A 21,924-nucleotide genomic window follows, 5' to 3' on the forward strand; every position below is an offset into this window, starting at 1 on the left:
TATAGATTTGCGTGTGAATTGGATAATGGAAAGTCGAAATTAAAGTGTAAATCACGTGGATTAAGTCTTAGTCATTGACAAAAAAAAAAAAGAAAAAGAAAAGATCTTGGTCATATCAGAAATGTTCGTGTCATTAATTTAACAGAAACCGAACAACGCCAATATATATTAATTTAACAGAAACCGAAACTTAAGTTGCACGTTTTGGAAATAAAAACACGATTTGTAAAAAAAGTTCTATGACATATTTTGTTTGACCATCTACTATTTAAGTATTTATATATGCAATGGGATTATGGAAAATGATCCACTATTCTAAAGGAGAGTAATCACTTGCTAGTTGCTAGTGATTTTCCATGTTAAAAGGTTAAAATGTAGGTTTAGGTCAATCATCAATGTCCCTTAAGGGTGAAATAATTTTAAAACTTATATTTAGTCATTTAAAATAATATCATGTTTAAACCTCTTAAAAATTAGGAAAATAGGATACTATCTATATTATAGTATAAATTCTATTAATTAATATTTGATAAATTTGGACAAATTATTTATTTGCCTTCGTTTGTACATATTTATTTCTTTTTTCACGTAATAAAATTTTGTTTTACTTGGCAAATGCAAATGCTAATGCTACAACATCCATAACGATTGGTCGCACATCCAAAGCTCAGAATATTACTTTTTTCCTATAAACCGAATATCAGAAGAACGTAATTTCGAATTAGTAGGCCAAAAAAGAATAAACGTTTGACTTAAACCACGTACAGACGTACAGAGTATATGTATAGGTCGAAGCGGACCCTACAATGTTCGCTTAGCTTCTTCTTCAATTTAAAACCAAACTAAACTTGGCGACAATTCCGCCGATCGTACCACGTGGTTTCTTGTACATCCGTTAGATGACAACTGACTTTTATGTAGGACCCAGTTATACTATCTCCATTCCATTATTGGACTCACTATGACACGTGGCGAGTTACAAGAATTAGAGATCCCCGAGACCGGTCATATGATCTAAACGAAAAACATTTTTTTGACCCTTTTTGAACATTTAAGAAAAGTAGAAATTTCACTGTTCGACCAAAAAAAAAGAGTAGGGATTTCTTTTATTTATTAGAAGTCTGCGCATTACGTCTTGATCATATATATATAAAATGAGATGAAAAATCACAATAAAGATTTGAAATGCAGATGATCCACGGTGATGGGAAGACTCACCTAGTCCGACATGATCTTACTTTGCTATGCAACGGGAATGAAGCGGAACGTTTTAGCTTTGAGGATTTACCCTCGAATATCTTCGGCCCAATGCACTTTTTATTAGTCGGATCAACCACAACAGCCAAACTCCGACAATTGCTGTCCTTAGTTCCACCCCTTCCGGCATCTTCTTTCACGGCTGAGATAGCAACTTGCGTTGACCCGTGCCTGGACGAAACAGCCATGCCGATACCAAGACCGAGCCAGATGAGAACTGGACAGAAAATTAGGGACAATGCGTAGTAGATGATCCACTGGAATCCGGTCTGGTTCTTGCCGTGAAAGGCCCATTCAAAGGCAAAAGCAATGTCTGAGGCAAAAGTGGCAAAGCTGCTTATGAGAAAGATTCTGACGATTCTCGGGTTAGGGACTTCCAAGAATGTTTTGATGCGGTTCAGCCAACACTTTGGTGGATGCGGCTGCAGCGGTGGCGGGCTAGTGGCAAAGGTCTTTGGCTTTTGGTCCATGTTTTTTTTTCTTTCGGTGGAAGAGAGAAAGAGAACGAGAGACTGAAGACTTTGTTAAGGCCATTGGACTAATATAACAAGATTATAAAACAAACAAAAAAATTCCTATTTTTCTGTTGAAACAGTTACGATTTTGTGGTCTTTTCGGTTGAGATTTTGCTTTTCAAAGTCTTAAAAACAAAATAGTAGATCATTCACTAGACTGTTTATTAATTACATAAAATCAAACCAAGTCAAAACAATAGTAAACATTTGCATTAACGGAACTATGGACAATAAAAACAATAATGAGCCTAAGCTTCATTCTTCCATTCGACTTTTGAACCTAATTGTTAACACTAAGATGGAAAAAACAGAAAAAAAAAGGATGGAGAGAGAAACATACTTTGACATATAGTGGACTTACAAATCTTGGCTACTTGATAGTGATGTAGCGATTCGTGCCGTGCCTAGCCCAATAGTCCTTGAGATCAACAGGAGAGGAAAGCTCGTGCCCTTGGCCAGCTAAACGGCTAAGTAACCTGGAGAAGACGCTTCCGCTCATTTTCCTACCGCCCATTCGAGAATGCCGCTTGTTCGGCATCTGCGGGAGCGGATACTGAGACAAAGTGGTTGTGCAGCAAGATGATTGCCACCCGCCATTTCCCCATTTGTAACACTGACGAGCAGTCCCGGTGCAAGTGCACATGGGCACCGGCATCGTCGTTTCATCGAATGTGACTAGGTTTAAACCGACATCGTTACTGTCCCAGTCTTTTCTGCATTTCTTTCCCGGAGAAGCAACCTGACGGTTCAGATCTTCACCCACTTTCTTCCCCTTTGACCGTGTTTCCTGTTTGCTCTGTTTTTTCCTTTTGGCTGGTCTCGTGTTGGCTGCTTCAGGTGGAATAGTTGATATAGGGGAAGGGTCTGGTAAGTGGCTTTCTTCAGTTACACAACTTTGGGAACCACCACGCCTTGCACAAGACAGAATGTAGTTGAGATTGTTTTCACGGTATTGAAGAGCATTTAACGCGCTCTCTCTCTCCATTATAGCATTATCTCTTTCAGAGAGAGCTTTGTCCCGTTGCTCAAGTGCTTCATCCCGAGCGGCTAATGCTTCCTTCTTTGCTGCTACCGCTTCGTTTCTTTCCTTGACTGCTGCGTCCCTCTCAGCAAGGATGGACATGATCTTCTTATTCATCACCAGCGCATTATGTTGCTCCTTTATCTGATGCTGAGGCATCATATTCCACTGTACACAAAGTTTGTGCTTAGCTATCAATCAAAGTAAAAACCCCTTTGGAGAAAGAATAATAAAAAAAATGGAACTACTTATTGTGTTTGTCCTACCACAGACTCTGTTCCTTTGTAGTAATCGGGCTTGTACCGCCCATTTTCATACTGCCCACCACTCTCCATCCTCTTACTTGAGAAAAAACGAAAAAAAAAAACAAGAAAGAAAGCTTGAAGCGAATGGGAGCAAGAAAAAATGATATCAAACAACATTGTGATTAGTTCTCTGAAACTAGGCTGAAGAGGAAAAACTATGAACATATACCATGACAGAAATACAACAAAGCAGCATAGCAGAAATTCACACTCACTGAAAAAGACAAAATTTATGAGAAGAGAAACTTGAATCTCGTCAATTGATGAATCATGAGCTTTTGCATGTATTTTCTTTCAATCCCTTTCTAATGAATGATATTCACGCATGTAAGACGCAGAATCAGAAGTTTTTTTAACTTTTGCATCTGACTTCAAACTATAGTTGATCATCCAAATAACACAGAGATTACAGAAAATAGGATTACCAACAACAACAAAAAGAACTCTAGAATCCTCACTGTTCAAAGGAAATATTCGTTGGTCTGTGAGATGATTGAAAGCCCCACCGCACATTTACAATTTAGCAAAACCATTCCAGAAACCGTATCCATATTCCAAGTAAGACTCTCCATCAGCGTAATACCATCCAATCCAAACGATTAACAAAACAATGACGCAAATAAGATGTATATGAGACCAGCAAAGAGTTAAAATCTCAAGTAGAAACTACGGTGAGAGCTCCCAGAAGAACCGAAATTCGAAGGAGAGAGAAAAAAAAGTAGGGGAAGTAATTGGGGAAAATCAAAACTGAGAAAGGGGAACCCTAGAGAGTCAAATTAATATACGAATTAAGCTATAGATCAAGCAGGAATGAATAACAATTTGATCGGAAGCTTACGGATTTCGTCAAGCCTGTAGGAGAAACGAAACGAGCAACGGAAATTGAGAAAGATCTCGCGAAGATGGTCTGTAGAGCGAAGAAGGTGGGGAAGTGGAAGGAAGAGCGAACATACTAATTGTAATTTACCAATATACCCTCCTTCAAAATACTCATCATCATAAACAAGCATCAAGGTTATCATCGTCTATCTACATTACCCCTTCAGTGCAGAAACGTTTCTGTTCGAATCTCTCCAAATACGCCAAATTACCAAAACACAAGTTAAATTTTGTTTAGGATGGAAAGTTGACAAAAAGGTGGGCCGGATGATGGCCCAAATAAGAAGCCCGTAAACCGGGACGAATACGGGTTGGCCCGGATTCAGATCCCGACGTGTGCGCTTCGCTGTTGTAATAATATCATCACCAGGGATCGGGACTCAATCCTTGTCCTTGTACGCGTACATCTACGGAGAGAGATCTGAGAGAAGCAGCGAAGATCAGATTCCGTCTTCAACCTAAGATCCAGAATCGGTCGAAATGTCTTCATTCAGTGGCGATGAGACCGCACCTTTCTTTGGTTTCCTCGGCGCTGCGGCAGCGCTCGTCTTCTCCTGTAAATCGATTGATTCTCTTTAAGATTTCCATTTTTGTTCCCAAATATTTCTCCCATCTTATATGTATATAAGAAAAGTCTTTTGCGCTTTGGATCGGCCTAGAGAAGTTAACCGATCTGCCTGTTCCTGTTGATTATTCTTATAAATGCTCTGAATTTAAGGATACTTGGACCCTGTTTTTCCCCTGGATCTGATTTGGCTTAGAGATATTGTCCTGTTTCTCCTCATCTTAAATAACTGTAATTTCTTTTTCTATTGGTTATGTAATCTAGGATGATCTGTTTTGTTTTAGGATAGATCTGTTTTGTTTAATTTTGTGGTCATCTGTTCTTTTCCTGACATTGGGAGATTAATTTTCTGGGCTTCCTGGATTTGTGATTGTCGTGACTGGTACTACTAATTGGGAATGTAGAGATTTACTTAGTAACCATCAAATTGGCTGAGTTGCTTTCATCCTTGCAAAAAAATCTATAGATATTTGTTTTTCCTTCAGATCCAAGGCTTACTTGTGTAGAGCATAGTTACATAGTGTTATTTCCCTGACAGTGTACTGTATTAATTAGGCATGGGAGCTGCATATGGAACAGCCAAGAGTGGCGTCGGTGTGGCATCTATGGGTGTGATGAGGCCAGAGTTGGTGATGAAGTCTATTGTCCCAGTTGTTATGGCTGGTGTGTTGGGTATCTATGGTTTGATTATTGCTGTTATCATCAGTACCGGAATCAACCCCAAGGCTAAATCTTACTACCTCTTTGACGGATATGCCCATCTCTCCTCTGGTCTCGCTTGTGGGCTTGCTGGTCTTTCTGCTGGAATGGCCATTGGTATTGTTGGTGATGCTGGTGTCAGGTATGATACTCCATGTCTTTCTTTGGGCATCCTCATGGATGGCTTTGAGTTTAGGGTGTGTCTCAATCAATTTGGTAGGGATTTTGTGCAATCCACTGACTGTTGATCTATAATGAAAAAGTGTCATACTCTTTTTGTGTGTGTGTGTGTGTGTGTCATACTGTATGTCTCTCTATACTGTGCCCTCGTATAGCTGCGCATCCCGTTTGATAAGCAATTTGGTGGTTTGACCGCAGGGCCAATGCTCAACAGCCAAAGCTTTTCGTTGGTATGATTCTTATCCTCATTTTCGCTGAAGCCCTGGCTCTGTATGGTCTCATCGTGGGGATCATTTTGTCCTCCCGAGCTGGTCAGTCGAGAGCCGAATGAGAAGAGAATGCGGATCCTGGTTCCGCGTGATTCTTTCTTTGCTTTTTCGCTGGTCGAGCCGGGATCTTCTTATATTATTTCTCAGGTTAGTAGAGACGAGAGTGGTTTTGCTCCTCGTAGCATGTTTCTTAAGAACGTGTCTGCGCGAAACAAAAACCACACATGATCGAAATGTTGTTCGTTTTCATTTCATCCTTCTGTTATGTTTGTAATATTGACCGTGCCGGATTCTTGTGCTCCCAGTAAGATGTAACTGTGAGAGACACCCTATTTATCCTTTTTTTTTTATCAGTCCAATAAATCACAGAAAACTCGATTTGATCTTTGTTTATTATGAAAACTTGTTTTGGTTATCTTCTACAATAAGTTTGTTAAAAAAGTTATCTTTACTTCAAAACCCAAACCAAATTCTTAAAAAAATTTTTGTTTTGGTCGAAAAACTAAATTCTTAATCCTCTCTCAAGTCCAAGTCCATAATGCTATAATTCATGTGTAAAAAGTCGGAGACCGCATTGAGGTCGGAGATAGCATTATGGATCCATACAACAAGATGAGATACTTTAGAAGAGGCAAAGCCTTGTAAAGTCCTCCCCTTGATTACAAAGAACCTGAACGACCCGTAGCAGCTGCTGCAGCTAAAGCTCAAGCAAAAGGTTTGTTGAAAATTAAGGCATCCATCATACAGAAGCGAAATGTCTGTTGTTTCTGCAAATTGTAAAGAACGCTGCGGTGTTTACCTGATGCAGAAGTGAAATGTGTGCTGTTTTTTTTTTGTTTAGAGAAGAAGGAAGTTCTGAAAGAACCGTCTTTGGGGATTGATTGCTTAAACTGACTCTCGGAATATTTCCAACCGTCTTTCTGAAAACGGCTGAATCGGATTTCTCTCTGATTTTGCTTTGCTAAATAAATTTCTGAGTCAATCGGATCGTAATCGTATGTTGAGCTTCCTCAAAACGATTACAGAGTTTGGTTTCTCTTCGAGCTTTCGTCGATTGTGTGATTCGAGTACCAATCGAGACATGTCTTCCCAAATTAGGGCACTTAAGAAGCAACCGCCGGAGCCTCCGTCTCCGATTTCTTCACTCCCTGAGGAACTCTTCCTCGATATCGTCGCTCGTGTCCCCAGATGCTATTACCCGACTCTCTCCCAAGTTTCCAGGCGCTTCCGATCACTCGTCGCGTCCCCCGAGCTTTACGCCAGACGATCCTTCTTCGGGCTCACAGAACAATGTCTCTATGTCGCCATCTCCAAAGATCAGACCTCCGATATCCACTGGTTTACTCTTTGCCGGAATCCTACCAGAGAAGATGTCTCCGGGAAGACTGATCATCGCTTGGTCCATATCTCCTCGCTCCCTCCGATGCCTCTACATGGAAGCTATGTCGCCGTCGGGTCCAGCATCTTCGTGATGGGTGGGTTTCGCGACTGGAAGATCACATCGAGTGTTTCGCTCATCGATTGTCGCTCTCACACGGCCCAGCCTCTCGCTGACATGCCCAAGGCGGTCGCTGGTTCGGTCACACAGGTCATGGGTGGCAAGATTTATGTGATCGGAGGATCAGATACTCTCTCGCCGATGAAATCTCCGTCGAAAAGTATGATGGTGTTTGATACACAGACGGAGACTTGGAAGCTTAAGACGAGGCCAGATTGGGAGCAAGGGAAGAAATGGTTTAGCAGTGTGGCAATGGGAGGTAAGATGTACATGAGGACTTGCTACAATAGCTTCGTTTACGATCCGCATGAAGACAATTGCGAGAGAGACGAGGTTCTGCACTCCAAGGAGTGGTCGAGTTCGTGTGTGATAGAGGATGTCTTGTATTACTACGATGTTCGTGGGAAATGTCTGAGAGCTTATGATCCAAAGCAGAGATCTTGGGGAGTGGTGAAAGGTTTGGAAGGGTTATTGCCTGAGGGTTGTTCATGGTCAAAGACTGCGAGTTACAACGGAGGGAAAATGGCCGTGTTCTTGCAGAAGGAAGAGATTTGGTGTGCGGAGATTGCGGTGGAAAGACGCCAAGGAGGAGACTTTTGGGGTATAGTTGAGTGGTGTGATGTTGTGCTTGGTGGGAACTTTCACATCATGGATTGTGTAGCTGTTCCTGTTTTGCTCTGATATGTATTTGATAAGAGATACAAAGCATATAGATAGATAGATAGATTGATAGATTTGTGCGTAGCTTTATATGAATATGCTCCAAATCTTCCCTGAGATATGTTTCGTAGACGTCAATGTTTGGTTGTATCGTGTGATGTGTTTCTCAAATAATATGTTGCAAATTTCTTGGTTGCCGATACTGTTTGGATGAGACAATGTGGATCATCTGACATAAAATATATATCTGAGTGTATATGTTTCATTTTTTATTCATATATAGATAATTTCTCGAGTACATATATATATAAAATGAAGAAACAATTAGTAAGGAGGAGATGATATGAGAGAATGTTGACATTGTTTAGAAGTGCATTCGCAGCAACAAACACCGCCATAACTATATGCTCGACAAGACCCTCCTCTAGGGTACCCCATTGACGTGCATTTTGCATCGCATGCCAGTGTGCTTATACATCCGTCCTTCATACATTTGTAATATTGTCCTAAATAATTGTTTCATTTAACACACATTAGCAATGAAATTGTTAATGGGTAAACCCGTTACATCAAAGTGACTAACCACAAAATAGGTGAAGCAACTTTTCTCTAAACAAATAAATGTGTCACCTGATATTATAGGCAAAAGGATGAGAGCAAAGACCATCAACATAGGTAATCGAAGATATGAACACTTCTTTGTTGCCATTACTTATGTTGCGTACTTTGGTTTTGTGTGTGTTTGTTTGTATAATTATATATATATATATATATATTAATTTTATATAAATCTTCCATATTATGTAATTAATTATTTTTTCCATAACAGAAATTTGACTGTCAATCTAGTCAACGGAATTCATTAGTTTTCCATTTTGAGATTGTGTTTACATGTTTTTATATTAAAAGGTAAAATGTTTCTTAATTTTAACATCATGGATTGTGTAGCTGTTCCTGTTATGCTCATCTGATCTTTAATTGATAGTGTTAGCTTATATGAATGTGCTTCAAAATTATGGGATATATTTTCTGATCAGACGTCAATGTTTGGTTGTATGGTGTAATGTTGTGTTTGGTGGGGCAGTTTACATTGTTAATTGACTGAATCTAGCCCCCATGATGTGTTTATTAGTTCTACATGGGTATTCTGTTGTAGTCTTTTTGTTTAATTTCAGACTCTTGAAAGATAGGAAAATAATTGATATATTTTTTGTAATGCCGTGTGGTTGTACATCCACTTATATCGTTTAAGATAATATAACCCGAAACAAATAAAGCGTATATATTACATGAAATCATGGACACATATATATAGATGAGAGCAAACAACGTTGCCAAAATTAATAGAGGAGGTTAAAAAAATTTCCTGGTAGCCAATATTGTTTGAATGAGACAATGTGGATCGCATAACATTAAAATCTCAGTATATGTTTTCGTTATTCATATATAATTGAAGAGTACATATAAAAATGAAGAAGGGCATTAATTGTAGAGAGGAGGATTGAATAAGAGAGGATTTATACAATCTTTAGAAGTGCATTGGCAGCAACAAACACCGCCAAAACTATAGATTCGACACTCCCCACCATTAGAGAACCCCATAGCTCTGCATTTGTCTGCGCATGGCGGTGTGAGTGTGCATGCGTCCATACATTTGAAATATTGTCCTAATTGTTTCATAAACGCACACATTATCAATACATTTTATTTATAAAAATTACCAATTTAACATATATATAGGATGTATTTTTGTGTTTAGTGACTTTGATTTAACCGGTTTAATAATCTCAAAAAAAAAAAAAATTAGAGAATTTCAGATTACTTAATACCATATTTTTAACGGTCGAGACAATCTTTCTCTAAACAAATAAATGTGTTACCTGAAGTCATAGGCAAAACGATGAGAGCAAACACCATCAACAAAGGTAATAGAAAAAATGAAAACTTCGTTGTTGCCATTGCTTATCTTTCTAGAGGATGCAACAACTTCTTTGTTTTGTTGTGTGTGTATTTGTTTATATATGTACCCAATTATTACTGAGGTTTACCATAACAGAACTTTGACTGTATATTTTCGTCAGCGGATTTCATTAGTGTTATCTTGTTTCCAATTTATATTGTGTTTACATGTAAACTTATTAATTATGTTATATTAAAAATTTTGACTAGAGATTTGGTCAAACGGATTTCATTAGTTATCTTGTTTCCATTTGAGATTGTGTTTACATGTTAAGTTATTCTTTTCTTGTATTTTTTTTTTTAAAAAATAACTTAAGTTTTACGGGTTCAAAAAAAGAAAAGAAATTGATTGAAAAAAAATACCAATAACAACGTTGTCTGCTTCAAAATAAAAAGACAAAGAAAGGAAAAAGAAAGGAGACCAAGAAGATATACAAGACATCGCTTCTGCTACAAGAAACCCAAAAGTATCATGCCAATGGGCGAAACAGATGGTTAGAAAAGTGTAGGCATGCTTTTTCTCCAACTATGCGATCTCCGACCTGTCAAGAACGAAGGAGGCGTGAAGGTCAGACCAAACATCTCCTTCATGGCCCTGCCTTGCTCAGCGAACCTCACAAGCTTCGCCACAACATCTGCGCTTTCCACAACCTGAGTCATGTCCTTGTGATTGCTCCAGAGCTCGTTCACAAGCTGTAACCGCCTGCGTTTGGAGTTGATCGCAATCCCAAACTTGTGATAGATTCTTCTCCTCTCTTCTCCTGAAAACCTTTTCCCTACAAGCTTGCTCAGCATCTTTCTCTCCCTGTGAAGCGCCTTCCGGCTTTACCAAAACCATAACGCCACAAAAAGAATTGAGTAGGACTTAAACAAAACTGCAACCACAAATGCACAAACACCAAAAAGATCTAACCTTGAAGCTAATGTTAAGGTTTCTCCTGCTTCCAAGGCTTGGTTTCCCTGAGAGAAGCGATCTTTCATAAACACAAGTCTTCTTAGCTCTACTCCAATGTAGATTGAATCTGCCTCATCTCCTTTGAAGAGCAAGTAGAAGTATGTTCTATGCACCAAAGAGACGTTACAGGTTTGCCATAGCTCCAGAATCTCTTGCCGCTGTCTCTCAAATTCCCCGTCCATGGAATCCAGACCAATCTCCCTACCCATTTTACCAGAATCCTCAGCATTCGAGACCTGCTAAAACAAAACTTGAGAAATGTTTTGTAAACTACGAAGAAGAATCAATTAGTGTATAAATATAAGTTGTTGAACTTACCTCGCCTTGACGCTTAGCCATCTCCTTAAGCCCTTCAACGAAAGTCCGGATGCTAGTGATACCTCCCTCTTCTCCTAACGGCGTTCTTATGCTCTGAGCCCCAGTGGAATCGCTCCCGCAAGAAGACATAGAGTCATTCCTCGACACACTAGAACCGAAATCTAAATCAGGAAACACAATCTTGTGACTCTCTGGTCTTCCGAGGAAATCTGTCCCTAGGTTTTCAGGCGGAGTGCTCGTGCCTGGCACGGTCTCTCTGTGGTTCCAGCTTCTCATCCTCACGTTTTGGCCATTTGCATCCTCACTACGGCCTAAAACGTTTTTAGGTTCTGCTCTATCTTCTTTGTGGTTGTTATAGGCAGTGGCTGATTCCTCAACCTCAATGCATTGAACTTCTCTGCAATATTCTTCTGATGGATCTTCTGAACGCCTAGGAAGCTCCTCATCGAGATCATCTTCGTCACAGTGAGACCGAACATAAGCCCTTGCAGATGACAGCGGTGTGGACATTCCATCTGATATGAAACTCCTCTTATCTAAATCAAACGTCTCTGATGCTGAACCATCCTCACACTTGTCTGTGTGGTTGCCGAAATGCGGAGTTCCAGACTTCAACAGACGAAAAACAGTAAGTAAGCCTTTTAGCATAAATGCCATAGAAATCCCAAGGAAGAAAGAACCGATGATTATTGGGAAGAGCGAGCAATACCTTTGACGCCTCATCGTGTTCAACCATTCTCATGAAATCTTCAAGCCGAGATTGAGCAAGATCCCTCTGTTTTCTCAGCTCTGTGATCTGTTTTTCCATCTGCAAAACATTAAACTTTAATCAGCATTAACCGACCCCACAGTTACAAAACAAGACAATGTCATACCAAAAGCTGAAAAGGAAATCTATGAAAGCAATTTTTGCGTGTTCACAAAAGCACAAACCTTTTGTATCTGAAGATCCTTCTTCCTCACCGTCATTGCACAATCACAGTTTGAGGCAGGTGAGGCAGGGTTTCTCAGCTCGGTCTCGAGCCTCGCAAGCTCACGCTGTAGTTGCTTCAGCAGAGCCTTGTCTGACATAACAACATTGATCCGCGCCTTTGTGGTAACTTCTTTTGCACAGCATGCAAACAAGAGAGTGTTCCTCGTAAGCTCTACATGACTCCTCGCAGGGCTCAGAGTGCAGATGATGGCGGTTCTTGCATTACCCCCCAAGCATGGCTGTAGAATTCGTGTGAGCTTGGAGTCTCTAAAGTTGATGTGCCCTTGTCTTCCCTTACTAGATCAAGTGTAGTAACCCGTCGTTCGATTATTAAATTTAAATCTACTAAGCATGCGAGAGACAGGATGTATTTTTTTTTACACACCTAAGTTTACGGATCACAGTTCCAAGAGTCAGCAAACTTCGATTGATATGGCAGCCTTCCTTGAGTCTTGCACCAGCTGACATCGCCTGTGATGCACGCTCGCTTCCTGCAAGGTCGATGAAATTCTGCACATAAAGGGCCATGGACATGAACACGGTTATTAGGATAAACAAAACATAAACAAGGGGTTGTTTAGCTTTACAGATGAGACCATACCACACTCGCCATGAGGGTTGTGGAGTTTTCTTTGTCTAAGAACTCACGAGCAGAGCTTTCAACTGTCTAAATATCAACGATACAGTCAATGGCCAAGCTAAGTTAGAGAGAATCTTTGTTTCTTAAATCCAGTGATAGATAAGAGTTTTAACCAGTCTGATAATTTGATGAGATCTGGAACTTCTCTCGTTCAATGAGGTTTCACCAATCTTACGCTGTGCTGCAAAAATTTGTAAATTTACTATTCAGACAACATGTACTCAAGAACAATTTGAGGAAAACAACATTATTATCATAGTAATGAAAAGTTGATTTTTGAGTTTTGATTTTTACCTTCACAAAGAGATAGAAGCTCCTTGAGATGGTTCCAGTCCCGCAGAGTTTCCAGAGTGGCTTTTTCAACCACGGTCCCTTTCTAATAAGAAGAGAAAGAACAATAAGGAGAGTCAGTCAAATTTTACAAACTAAAAGCGCTCAGAAAGGAAAATGACATTCATATACCTCAGGATCGTCTCGTAGCCTCAGGGGCGTACCATCCGAGCTAAGCAGATCTCGTATGGCCTCATTGTAGATCTCTATAGCTGAAAATTTAACGGAAAACGCCCTTTCTTCATGCTGCAGCATCCACATCCAATTAGTAGTGCATAAGAAGAATAAACACCAGCTTTCACTTGGGGGGAAAAAAGAAAAAAAGAAAAAAACTCAGTACCTGAAATATATAGTCAAATATGTCAGCCACAGCAAACTCAGTAATACCAGACATGGTGTATGTCTTTCCGCTACTTGTCTGGCCGTATGCGAAAATACTACCTGTCAAACGTTAAAGTCGTTGATGAACTTAGCATATCGTCGTCTCATCGACAAAAATGATGGGCCAAGGAAGCTTACAATTGATGCCTTTGACAACTGATAGGGCGATTTCCTTGGTTCCATCCTCGTAAACTTGTCTGGTCGGACATTCACCTCGGTAAACTCTATCTGTCACCAAAGAAAAAAAAATCAAAAAGGCAAAGAAAATCTGAGTGGCATAAGGATGAAAGGTGAGATCTTTTTAAAAGTATATATATAAAGTAGTAGTTTAGAATATCAAGGGGCAAGGCTAGGTAGAAGTAATTAAGTTCATATAAGAGGTTGTGATGCTGCTGAATATCTATCTGTCATCTTAAACATCGACTATAAATTTCAGAATGAGTCTGGTTCTTGAATGAAAGGTGGGATATTTTTCAGACCCAAGAGGAGACGGTAGATCTAATTATATAGAAAGAGGTTGAAGCAGTATTATTGCTCTTCTTACCAAATGAATATGCAGAAGGAAAGTTTGAGCCTTCGCGCAACGTGTTTCTGTACAAAATGGTGGTATCATTGATACATTCCCAATCCGCAGTTTCGTTAGCCGCAATCTCTTTCTCGTTTAGGGGCCTCAATCTCACCAGAACCAGTATCTTCTCTTCTCGTGCTAAAGGCACCTGTTGTGTCTTCTCCATCTTCTTTTTGTAATCTTCTTCAGCAACTGCTACCATGTGCTCACCATCGGTTTGATTTCAGTGTAACCAGAGGAACCTCTGTTTCCTGAAACAGTTCAAACTTTAGACCTCTAGGATTGGAGTCAATCTTTGCATAATATATCTTCAGGACTGCTTTTGAGAAAAGGGACCAAAAGGCCACTTATTTTCTAACAAAACACAAGTTACAAGAAATGGCAAAACTCAGACATCTGATCTCACCAAACCAAAAGTAAGAGATTAAAACATGAAACATGCCTAGAAAAGGAAAATCTTTTTGTTGTGTTTAAAGAGAAAATTTGAAATCATTCAATGAACGAAACACACAAAATAAGAGAAGACTTTCTTGTTAATATAATATTAACACAGTTTACTTAGAAGGTGATCAACCTCAACTGAAAAACAGAAAGAAAAGAAGAAAAAAGAAAGAAAAGAGATTACCGACTTTTTCTGTAATGGTCACCCACAATGCTTGAAGAATAAGTCACGTTTTGCCTATCTAAACATTCTTTAATAGAAAAACAGGTCCCACACATTGCTCTCTCCGAAATAGTCAAATGCATATATAAAGTAAGGAAGAAAAAGTTATTATTATCTTAAACTATGAAAAGTGACTTGGAGATTATAATAAAGTAGCTAGACGCAAATCAAACAGAAAGAATAAAAGCTTTTTAGTGTTGTATCAGTAGAGAGACGGCAAATGCGCGTTCAAGAAATATAAAAAGAAGTGCTTCGAGTTTACTGTCAAAATGCAGGGAAAACTTGTCAATTACAAAAAGCAAATCTGTCTTGATCCAGAAAGTCTAAGATTTTCCTAGATGGTTACAAAAGGAAACATGCAAAGAGCTCATTACCTTCTTCCTCAAGGCAATGTGGTTCCAGAAAAACACTTGTGTAGTAGAAACACGAAATAGGAAGAAAGAGGTAAGCAAGTTAGAAATTTCCCATTTTCACGCTTGAGAAAGAGAGAAAAAGAATGTGATGGGAAAAGTAAAAACTTGGGAAAATCGGAACCCCGGAATTGATCAAAACGGTGAAATCGGAAACAAACTGATCACCGGAAAACCGAAAGCTATATAGTTATTCCTTCCACACACCCACTCTGTCTCTCAGCAACTGATTTGGTTGTTGTTCTTCGTCTTCTTCTTCTTCTATTGCATTTTCTCTCTCGGAGGGACCACTGTATCGATCGGCATTGATTTGGTCTCGCAGACAGCAGACTCTGCGGTTTCTGTCTCTCTCTCTTCGCCGGTTTCTCTTTCTCTCTCCATTTGGAGGAGAGCTTGGAGGGGGTTGAGAATACCTTGTTAATGACCATTTTGACCTTCTTCGAACTTTATCGGAAACTTTTAACGCCGCCACGTGGACCACTACTTATCCATTTGAGAGCTCAGAGCCCAAAAGATAAAAATTTATATCCAACAGTTGAATATTTTAGAAATGCTTTTTTCGGTAACTTAGAAGATAAACCAAGACTTGGGGCTATGCTGCCAAAAAGTTTGATATTTTTTTTCTAAAATCATTATAAACTTCCATTATCAATAAACAGAATAGCTAGCATCAGGTTTATATCTATAAACTCAGACAAATTAACAATCAATTAGAACTTGTGGACGCTGTTGATGTCACAAGGAACGAAGTTGTAAAGGCCGAGCATTTTCTAGAAACTCTGATCATCTGCAATCGCTCTTCCATGTAGTTAGATCCAAAAGTTCATTCCCTTTGGCTTTTGTTGAAGTGTTTCATCAGCTCATGATGGGTAACAATTAATGGAACAAGCTTTTCTTAGAGGGGTAGGGGAAATAAGAAATCGCACCTGATGAACTATCTGCCATTATAAAAAAAAAAAACGAATAGAGATTCCAAAAGTAAAGTAACAGAAACTTTAATAGTATTTTTTATATGTACGTATGTAAGTATGTAACACAACAATGCGAAGAGGATGCTAACCAGGTTCTCCAAAATTACTCGCCCTCTAACCATTTTATTTTGATCGTTGCATGAAAGGAGGTTCTCCATACCAGCATTGAATCCTGAATTAAGTATTTTTCAAAAGGATCGAGTCCAAAATTTATACAGTACGTATATTTTCCAATTTTTTTAATCGTATTATCATTTCACCAGTTCATAAATCCAAAAAAAAAATTATTTAATAAATGTACGTACTGTATAAAAATGAATGCCTTTTCTCAAAAAAAAAAAAAAAAAAAAAAAAAAAAAACTAAAGTAGATAACTCATTTTAGGGAATTTTACTTTCTTGAAGTATTTTCCGTCTAAGATTGAATAAACGCGTTAATTCATTACAAATAATCAGTGAGAGAAATGGAAACATATAACTGAGCGGAGGGATTCTCAGATCTATTCGACGAAACTGAAAACCACCGTCGTGAGGAGAGGTCGTCTTCTTCTCGACGATCGCTTTCTCAGTCTATCATCGTTGTGTTTCTCTCGCTCTCGGGTAATGCTACTGATCGTCACCGTGAACCTGTGCTTGATTCGCTTCCCTTTTGAATTGATCTGATCTGAGGTGATTCCCCATTTCTCCTCCTCTTCGATATTTATCTCACTACTTACTTGGTGCCCTTTGCAAATTTCGCTTGGATTACGTTTTTTGCTTTTTGCGATTTTTGTTTGTTTTTTCCGGTTTTCTGTCAACTCACTCGTTTCAAAATCTCTGTGATCTGGTTTGCGTAGAGCTGCTTCTGTAATCTAGGAATATGCTGACCAAATTCGAGACCAAAAGTAACAGAGTTAAGGGTCTGACCTTCCACCCTAAAAGACCATGGATTCTCGCCAGTTTGCACAGTGGTGTGATCCAGCTCTGGGATTATCGTATGGGTACTTTGATCGATCGATTTGACGAACACGAAGGACCTGTTCGTGGTGTTCACTTCCACAGCTCACAGCCTCTCTTCGTCTCGGGAGGTATATGCTTTCTTCTGACCCTTACGTTTCATCTACAATTTGAGGTACAAGTCATGTCCGTATATATAGAGTGATATAATTTTGTTCATGATCCATCTTCAGTCTGCTTAAGTACGAATTAGTATCGTGTTCGGTCTCTAGATCTATCCTGGTGTCAGAATCTCTGGGTTGATTTGTCCCAACGTTCTGTGTTGCAGGGGATGATTACACGATTAAAGTTTGGAACTACAAAACACACAGGTGCCTTTTCACCCTTCTCGGGCATCTCGATTATATCCGCACTGTCCAATTTCACCACGAAAACCCATGGATTGTGAGTGCTAGTGACGATCAGACTATCCGCATATGGAACTGGCAGTCACGGACTTGTATTTCTGTGTTGACTGGTCACAATCATTATGTAATGTGTGCTTCTTTCCACCCAAAAGACGACCTTGTCGTATCGGCATCCTTGGATCAGACTGTACGTGTCTGGGATATTGGTTCTCTTAGGCAGAAGTCCGTATCTCCTGCTGATGACCTGCTGCGTTTGAGTCAGATGAATGCTGATCTTTTTGGTGGTGTTGACGCTATAGTCAAGTACGTCCTCGAAGGTCATGACAGAGGAGTAAACTGGGCTTCTTTTCATCCTACTTTGCCTCTCATTGTCTCTGGCGCAGATGACCGCCAGATAAAATTGTGGCGCATGAATGGTAACTGTTTCAGATTTGTAACTTTTTTTTTTGGCATATGGATGGTACACTGATACACAGTTTTTTCACATAGTTCGAATGTCAGATTAATGATGGTCTTTCTTTTCCATATCATTGCAGAAACTAAAGCCTGGGAGGTGGATACATTGCGAGGCCATATGAATAATGTGTCATCTGTTATGTTCCACGCAAAACAGGACATAATTGTCTCTAACTCTGAGGATAAAAGCATCCGTGTCTGGGACGCTACCAAGCGAACTGGGCTTCAGACTTTCCGCCGCGAACATGATAGATTCTGGATTCTCGCAGTTCACCCAGAGATGAATCTACTGGCAGCGGGACATGACAGTGGTATGATCGTCTTCAAGCTTGAGAGAGAGCGTCCTGCATTTGCTTTGAGTGGCAACTCCTTATATTATGCCAAGGATAGGTTTTTGCGATACTATGAATTCTCAACACAGAGAGACTCACAAGTCATCCCTATACGGCGTCCTGGTACTGCAAGCTTGAACCAAAGTCCAAGGACTTTATCTTACAGTCCGACAGAAAATGCAGTGCTCATCTGCTCAGATCTGGATGGTGGTTCTTACGAGTTGTACATCATACCGAAAGATAGCATTGGCAGGAGTGACTTTGTGCAAGAGGCAAAGAGGGGGACTGGTGGTTCTGCAGTTTTCATAGCCCGGAATCGGTTTGCTGTTCTTGAGAAAAGCACCAATCAAGTGCTAGTCAAGAATCTCAAGAACGAGGTGGTTAAAAAGGGTACCCTGCCAATACCTACTGATGCTATATTTTATGCAGGTACTGGAAATCTTCTTTGCAGATCTGAGGATAAAGTGGTTATTTTTGACCTTCAGCAAAGACTGGTTCTCGGTGATCTTCAAACTCCGTTTGTTAGGTACGTTGTTTGGTCTAATGATATGGAGAGTGTTGCTTTGCTCAGCAAACATAATATCATTATAGCAAGCAAGAAGCTGGTCCACCAGTGCACCCTTCATGAGACAATCCGCGTGAAGAGTGGAGCTTGGGATGATAATGGTGTCTTCATCTACACAACCCTGAACCATATAAAGTACTGTCTTCCAAATGGCGATAGTGGAATAATCAGAACTCTGGAAGTCCCTATCTACATCACAAAGGTTACTGCAAATATAATTTTCTGCTTGGATCGAGATGGGAAGAACCGGATTATTACCATTGATGCAACAGAGTACATTTTCAAGCTTTCGCTGATGAGAAAAAAATACGACCATGTAATGAGCATGATAAGAAACTCCCAGCTGTGTGGGCAGGCTATGATCGCTTACCTGCAGCAGAAAGGATTTCCTGAAGTTGCCCTCCACTTTGTTGAAGACGAGAGGATCCGATTCAACCTGGCTCTTGAAAGTGGCAACATCAGTGTAGCTGTTGCATCCGCTACACAGATTAATGATAAAGACCTCTGGTATAGACTTGGGGTGGAGGCTCTTCGCCAAGGTAATTCTGGAATTGTTGAGTTTGCGTACCAGCAGACAAAGAACTTTGAGAGGTTATCGTTTCTATATCTCATTACTGGTAATTTGGACAAGCTTTCAAAGTTAATGAAGATTGCGGAAGTGAAGAACAACGTAATGGGTCAGTTTCACAATGCACTCTACCTAGGAGATGTTAAAGAGCGTGTCAAGATACTGGAGAATGCTGGTCATTTGCCTCTAGCTTATATCACGGCCTCGGTTCATGGTTTAGATGACATTTCTGAGCGACTGGCGACGGAGCTAGGAGACAACGTCCCCTCTTTGCCTGAAGGGAAAACTCCATCGCTTCTAATGCCACCATCCCCCGTCATGTGTGGTGGTGATTGGCCTCTTCTAAGAGTGATGAAAGGAATATTTGAAGGCGGGCTTGAGAGTGCAGCCAGAGGAGGGGCTGTTGATGAAGAAGAAGATGTAGGCGGCGATTGGGGTGAGGAACTAGACATGGTCGATATGGATGGAATGGAGAACAGAGACATCGAAGCCCTTTTGAATGAAGCAGAAAGAGAAGAAGAAGAAGAAAACGACGACGGACTTGGATGGGGGGGACTTGATGACTTGGAGCTCCCACCAGAGCTTGACACTCCTAAGGTCTCTGCCAACGCACGATCATCTGTCTTTGTGACACCTACTCTAGGTATGCCCGTAAGTCATATTTGGAGCCAGAAATCTTCCCTTGCTGCTGAGCAGGCTGCAGCGGGAAGCTTTGACACTGCAATGCGTCTGCTCCACAGACAGCTTGGCATAAAGAACTTTGCGCCTTTGAAATCGAAGTTTCTTGATCTGTTCAGTGGCAGCCATAGCTATCTGCGTGCTTTTTCCTCATCTCCTGTGGTTCCACTTGCCATTGAGCGCGGATGGAGCGAGTCTTCCAGTCCAAATGTCCGTGGCCCACCAGCTCTTGTTTTCGATTTCTCTCAGTTGGAAGAAAAGCTGAAAACCGGCTACAAAGCCACAACAAGCGGGAAATTCAATGAGGCTCTCCGTGTCTTCCTCTCTATCCTCCACACCATCCCATTGGTGGTAGTCGAGTCAAGAAGAGAAGTCGATGAGGTTAAGGAACTGATCACAATCGTAAAAGAATATGTCCTCGGTCTTCAAATGGAGCTAAAGAGGAGAGAGATGAAAGATGATCCGGTGAGGCAGCAAGAGCTCGCTGCTTACTTCACCCACTGCAACCTCCAAACACCTCATTTACGGCTCGCGCTGCTTAGTGCAATGGGAGTCTGCTACAAAGCCAAGAACATCGCCACCGCATCTAACTTCGCCAAAAGATTGTTGGAAACCAACCCAAGTCTAGAGAGCCAGGCGAAGATGGCAAGACAAGTTGTTCAAGCCGCTGAACGCAATATGACCGATGAAACCAAGCTTAACTATGATTTCAGAAACCCATTTGTGATATGCGGCTCAACTTATGTTCCAATCTACAGAGGACAGAAAGACGTATCGTGTCCTTACTGCACCGCCCGGTTTGTACCAAGCCAGGAAGGTAACATCTGCACGGTGTGTGATCTTGCGGTAATTGGTGCAGACGCATCTGGTTTGCTATGCTCTCCGTCTCAAGTTCGGTGATCAGCTCAGATTGATAATATCTTTGAGATTTTTCTGTGGTCCTCTGGTTCAGTGGACGAGGTAAGTGAAAAGAGACTATAAATAGTACAAAATAATTTGCTTTCGCAGAGTTATGTTCCAATCTACAGAGGACAGAAAGACGTATCGTGTCCTTACTGCACCGCCCGGTTTGTACCAAGCCAGGAAGATAACATCTGCACGGTGTGTGATCTTGCGGTAATTGGTGCAGACGCATCTGGTTTGCTATGCTCTCCGTCTCAAGTTCGGTGATCAGCTCAGATTGATAATATCTTTGAGATTTTTCTGTGGTCCTCTGGTTCAGTGGACGAGGTAAGTGAAAAGAGACTATAAATAGTACAAAATAATTTGCTTTCGCAGAGTTAGTTATATAGTTATATAAGCTAAAATACGAGCGTTAACATAGGTCAAAAATGCTAAAGAAAATCTAAAAAGCTAATTGTCAAGTCTATTCAACGTTTCCCTAGATTCTTGTAATTTTTGAGATTGCTTAATACAAGTGATAAAACGTATACCGGCGAGTTGCACGCGATTACGGAAATGTAAATTTTATAAGCAGTTGCCTATAAAAATGAACGTTGGTTGACAATACGTTGGCAATATGTCAACAGCAACAACAAAAAGTCAATATATACAAAGAACGTAAAATTAGTGGTTGTAACTGGAACATCCCATAGCGATTCTGAAAAAAATTATCAATCGAATACGGGCTTGTGTTTTGTTAGATATTTTTGTGTAGTTAATGTTCGATAAATCGAATCTTGAAAACGTTAATAAAACACTCCTATATTAAAAAATCTAAGCAAATCTAACATATATTATTCAGATAATCAGATCTTATTAGTTAATCCGAATATGGGTAAGGGAAAAAATAAAAACTTTAAACAAAGGCCACAAAAAGAGTTTTGAGAGTTGCTTTCAACTACTTCTCGACCACCAATTTTAAATGGCTGGTGACATTTGGCCCACCCACTTTTTTGTCTTTTTTTATTTCCACTTGTGGCTCTTGTTTTTTTTTCATTTTATAATTTCTTTTTGTAAAAAAACAG

At 40.1% G+C, this 21,924-nt stretch overlaps 7 protein-coding genes across 13 annotated transcripts; 3 read left to right on the forward strand and 4 right to left on the reverse strand.

The window, feature by feature from the left end:
- Positions 1-1,127: 1,127 nt before the first annotated feature.
- Positions 1,128-1,727, reverse strand: LOC18028399. The gene has a single exon (XM_006411617.2). It carries the CDS (start codon positions 1,725-1,727, stop codon positions 1,215-1,217), a length of 513 nt encoding a protein of 170 aa, XP_006411680.1. The 3' UTR covers positions 1,128-1,214.
- Positions 1,728-1,917: 190 nt separating this feature from the next.
- Positions 1,918-4,048, reverse strand: LOC18028400 (protein BASIC PENTACYSTEINE5). Of its 4 annotated transcripts, none has more exons than XM_006411618.2 (3): positions 3,937-4,048; positions 3,060-3,135; positions 1,918-2,961 (listed from the first exon to the last, which is right to left on the reverse strand). In XM_006411618.2, exons 2-3 carry the CDS (start codon positions 3,126-3,128, stop codon positions 2,143-2,145), a joined length of 888 nt encoding a protein of 295 aa, XP_006411681.1. In that variant the 5' UTR covers positions 3,129-3,135; positions 3,937-4,048; the 3' UTR covers positions 1,918-2,142. The 4 variants fall into 4 exon arrangements, with proteins under 4 accessions (XP_006411681.1, XP_024005542.1, XP_024005544.1 ...); XM_024149774.1 differs by having other exon boundaries at positions 3,060-3,131; positions 3,937-4,001; XM_024149776.1 differs by lacking the exon at positions 3,937-4,048 and adding an exon at positions 3,557-3,908 and having other exon boundaries at positions 3,060-3,131.
- Positions 4,049-4,233: 185 nt separating this feature from the next.
- On the forward strand, positions 4,234-6,086 carry LOC18028401 (V-type proton ATPase subunit c1). The gene is made up of 3 exons (XM_006411619.2): positions 4,234-4,533; positions 5,098-5,383; positions 5,620-6,086. The coding sequence occupies exons 1-3, from the start codon at positions 4,458-4,460 to the stop codon at positions 5,750-5,752; spliced, it is 495 nt and encodes a 164-aa protein (XP_006411682.1). The 5' UTR covers positions 4,234-4,457; the 3' UTR covers positions 5,753-6,086.
- A 481-nt stretch (positions 6,087-6,567) lies between these two features.
- LOC18028402 (F-box/kelch-repeat protein At4g38940) lies at positions 6,568-8,042 on the forward strand. Its single transcript, XM_006411620.2, has one exon. The coding sequence runs from the start codon at positions 6,688-6,690 to the stop codon at positions 7,867-7,869; it is 1,182 nt and encodes a 393-aa protein (XP_006411683.1). The 5' UTR covers positions 6,568-6,687; the 3' UTR covers positions 7,870-8,042.
- A 1,246-nt stretch (positions 8,043-9,288) lies between these two features.
- Positions 9,289-9,821, reverse strand: LOC18028404 (defensin-like protein 90). The gene is made up of 2 exons (XM_006411622.2): positions 9,729-9,821; positions 9,289-9,515 (listed from the first exon to the last, which is right to left on the reverse strand). The coding sequence occupies exons 1-2, from the start codon at positions 9,805-9,807 to the stop codon at positions 9,331-9,333; spliced, it is 264 nt and encodes an 87-aa protein (XP_006411685.1). The 5' UTR covers positions 9,808-9,821; the 3' UTR covers positions 9,289-9,330.
- Positions 9,822-10,175: 354 nt separating this feature from the next.
- LOC18028405 (kinesin-like protein KIN-7F) lies at positions 10,176-15,409 on the reverse strand. Of its 4 annotated transcripts, XM_024149611.1 has the most exons (15): positions 15,254-15,409; positions 15,011-15,045; positions 13,949-14,223; positions 13,543-13,632; positions 13,364-13,464; positions 13,156-13,269; positions 12,988-13,069; positions 12,807-12,874; positions 12,655-12,720; positions 12,439-12,563; positions 12,014-12,350; positions 11,790-11,888; positions 11,081-11,689; positions 10,721-10,998; positions 10,176-10,630 (listed from the first exon to the last, which is right to left on the reverse strand). In XM_024149611.1, exons 3-15 carry the CDS (start codon positions 14,172-14,174, stop codon positions 10,303-10,305), a joined length of 2,523 nt encoding a protein of 840 aa, XP_024005379.1. In that variant the 5' UTR covers positions 14,175-14,223; positions 15,011-15,045; positions 15,254-15,409; the 3' UTR covers positions 10,176-10,302. The 4 variants fall into 4 exon arrangements, with proteins under 4 accessions (XP_024005379.1, XP_024005381.1, XP_006411686.2 ...); XM_024149613.1 differs by lacking the exon at positions 15,011-15,045; XM_006411623.2 differs by having other exon boundaries at positions 13,949-14,216; positions 15,011-15,409.
- A 1,026-nt stretch (positions 15,410-16,435) lies between these two features.
- Positions 16,436-21,230, forward strand: LOC18028406 (coatomer subunit alpha-1). The gene is made up of 4 exons (XM_006411624.2): positions 16,436-16,684; positions 16,852-17,082; positions 17,280-17,774; positions 17,895-21,230. Exons 2-4 carry the CDS (start codon positions 16,875-16,877, stop codon positions 20,855-20,857), a joined length of 3,666 nt encoding a protein of 1,221 aa, XP_006411687.1. The 5' UTR covers positions 16,436-16,684; positions 16,852-16,874; the 3' UTR covers positions 20,858-21,230.
- The last annotated feature ends 694 nt before the right edge of the window (positions 21,231-21,924 follow it).

Source organism: Eutrema salsugineum, unplaced genomic scaffold, assembly GCF_000478725.1.
Source record: "Eutrema salsugineum unplaced genomic scaffold, Eutsalg1_0 scaffold_1, whole genome shotgun sequence".
Classification (NCBI taxonomy): Eukaryota; Viridiplantae; Streptophyta; class Magnoliopsida; order Brassicales; family Brassicaceae; genus Eutrema; species Eutrema salsugineum.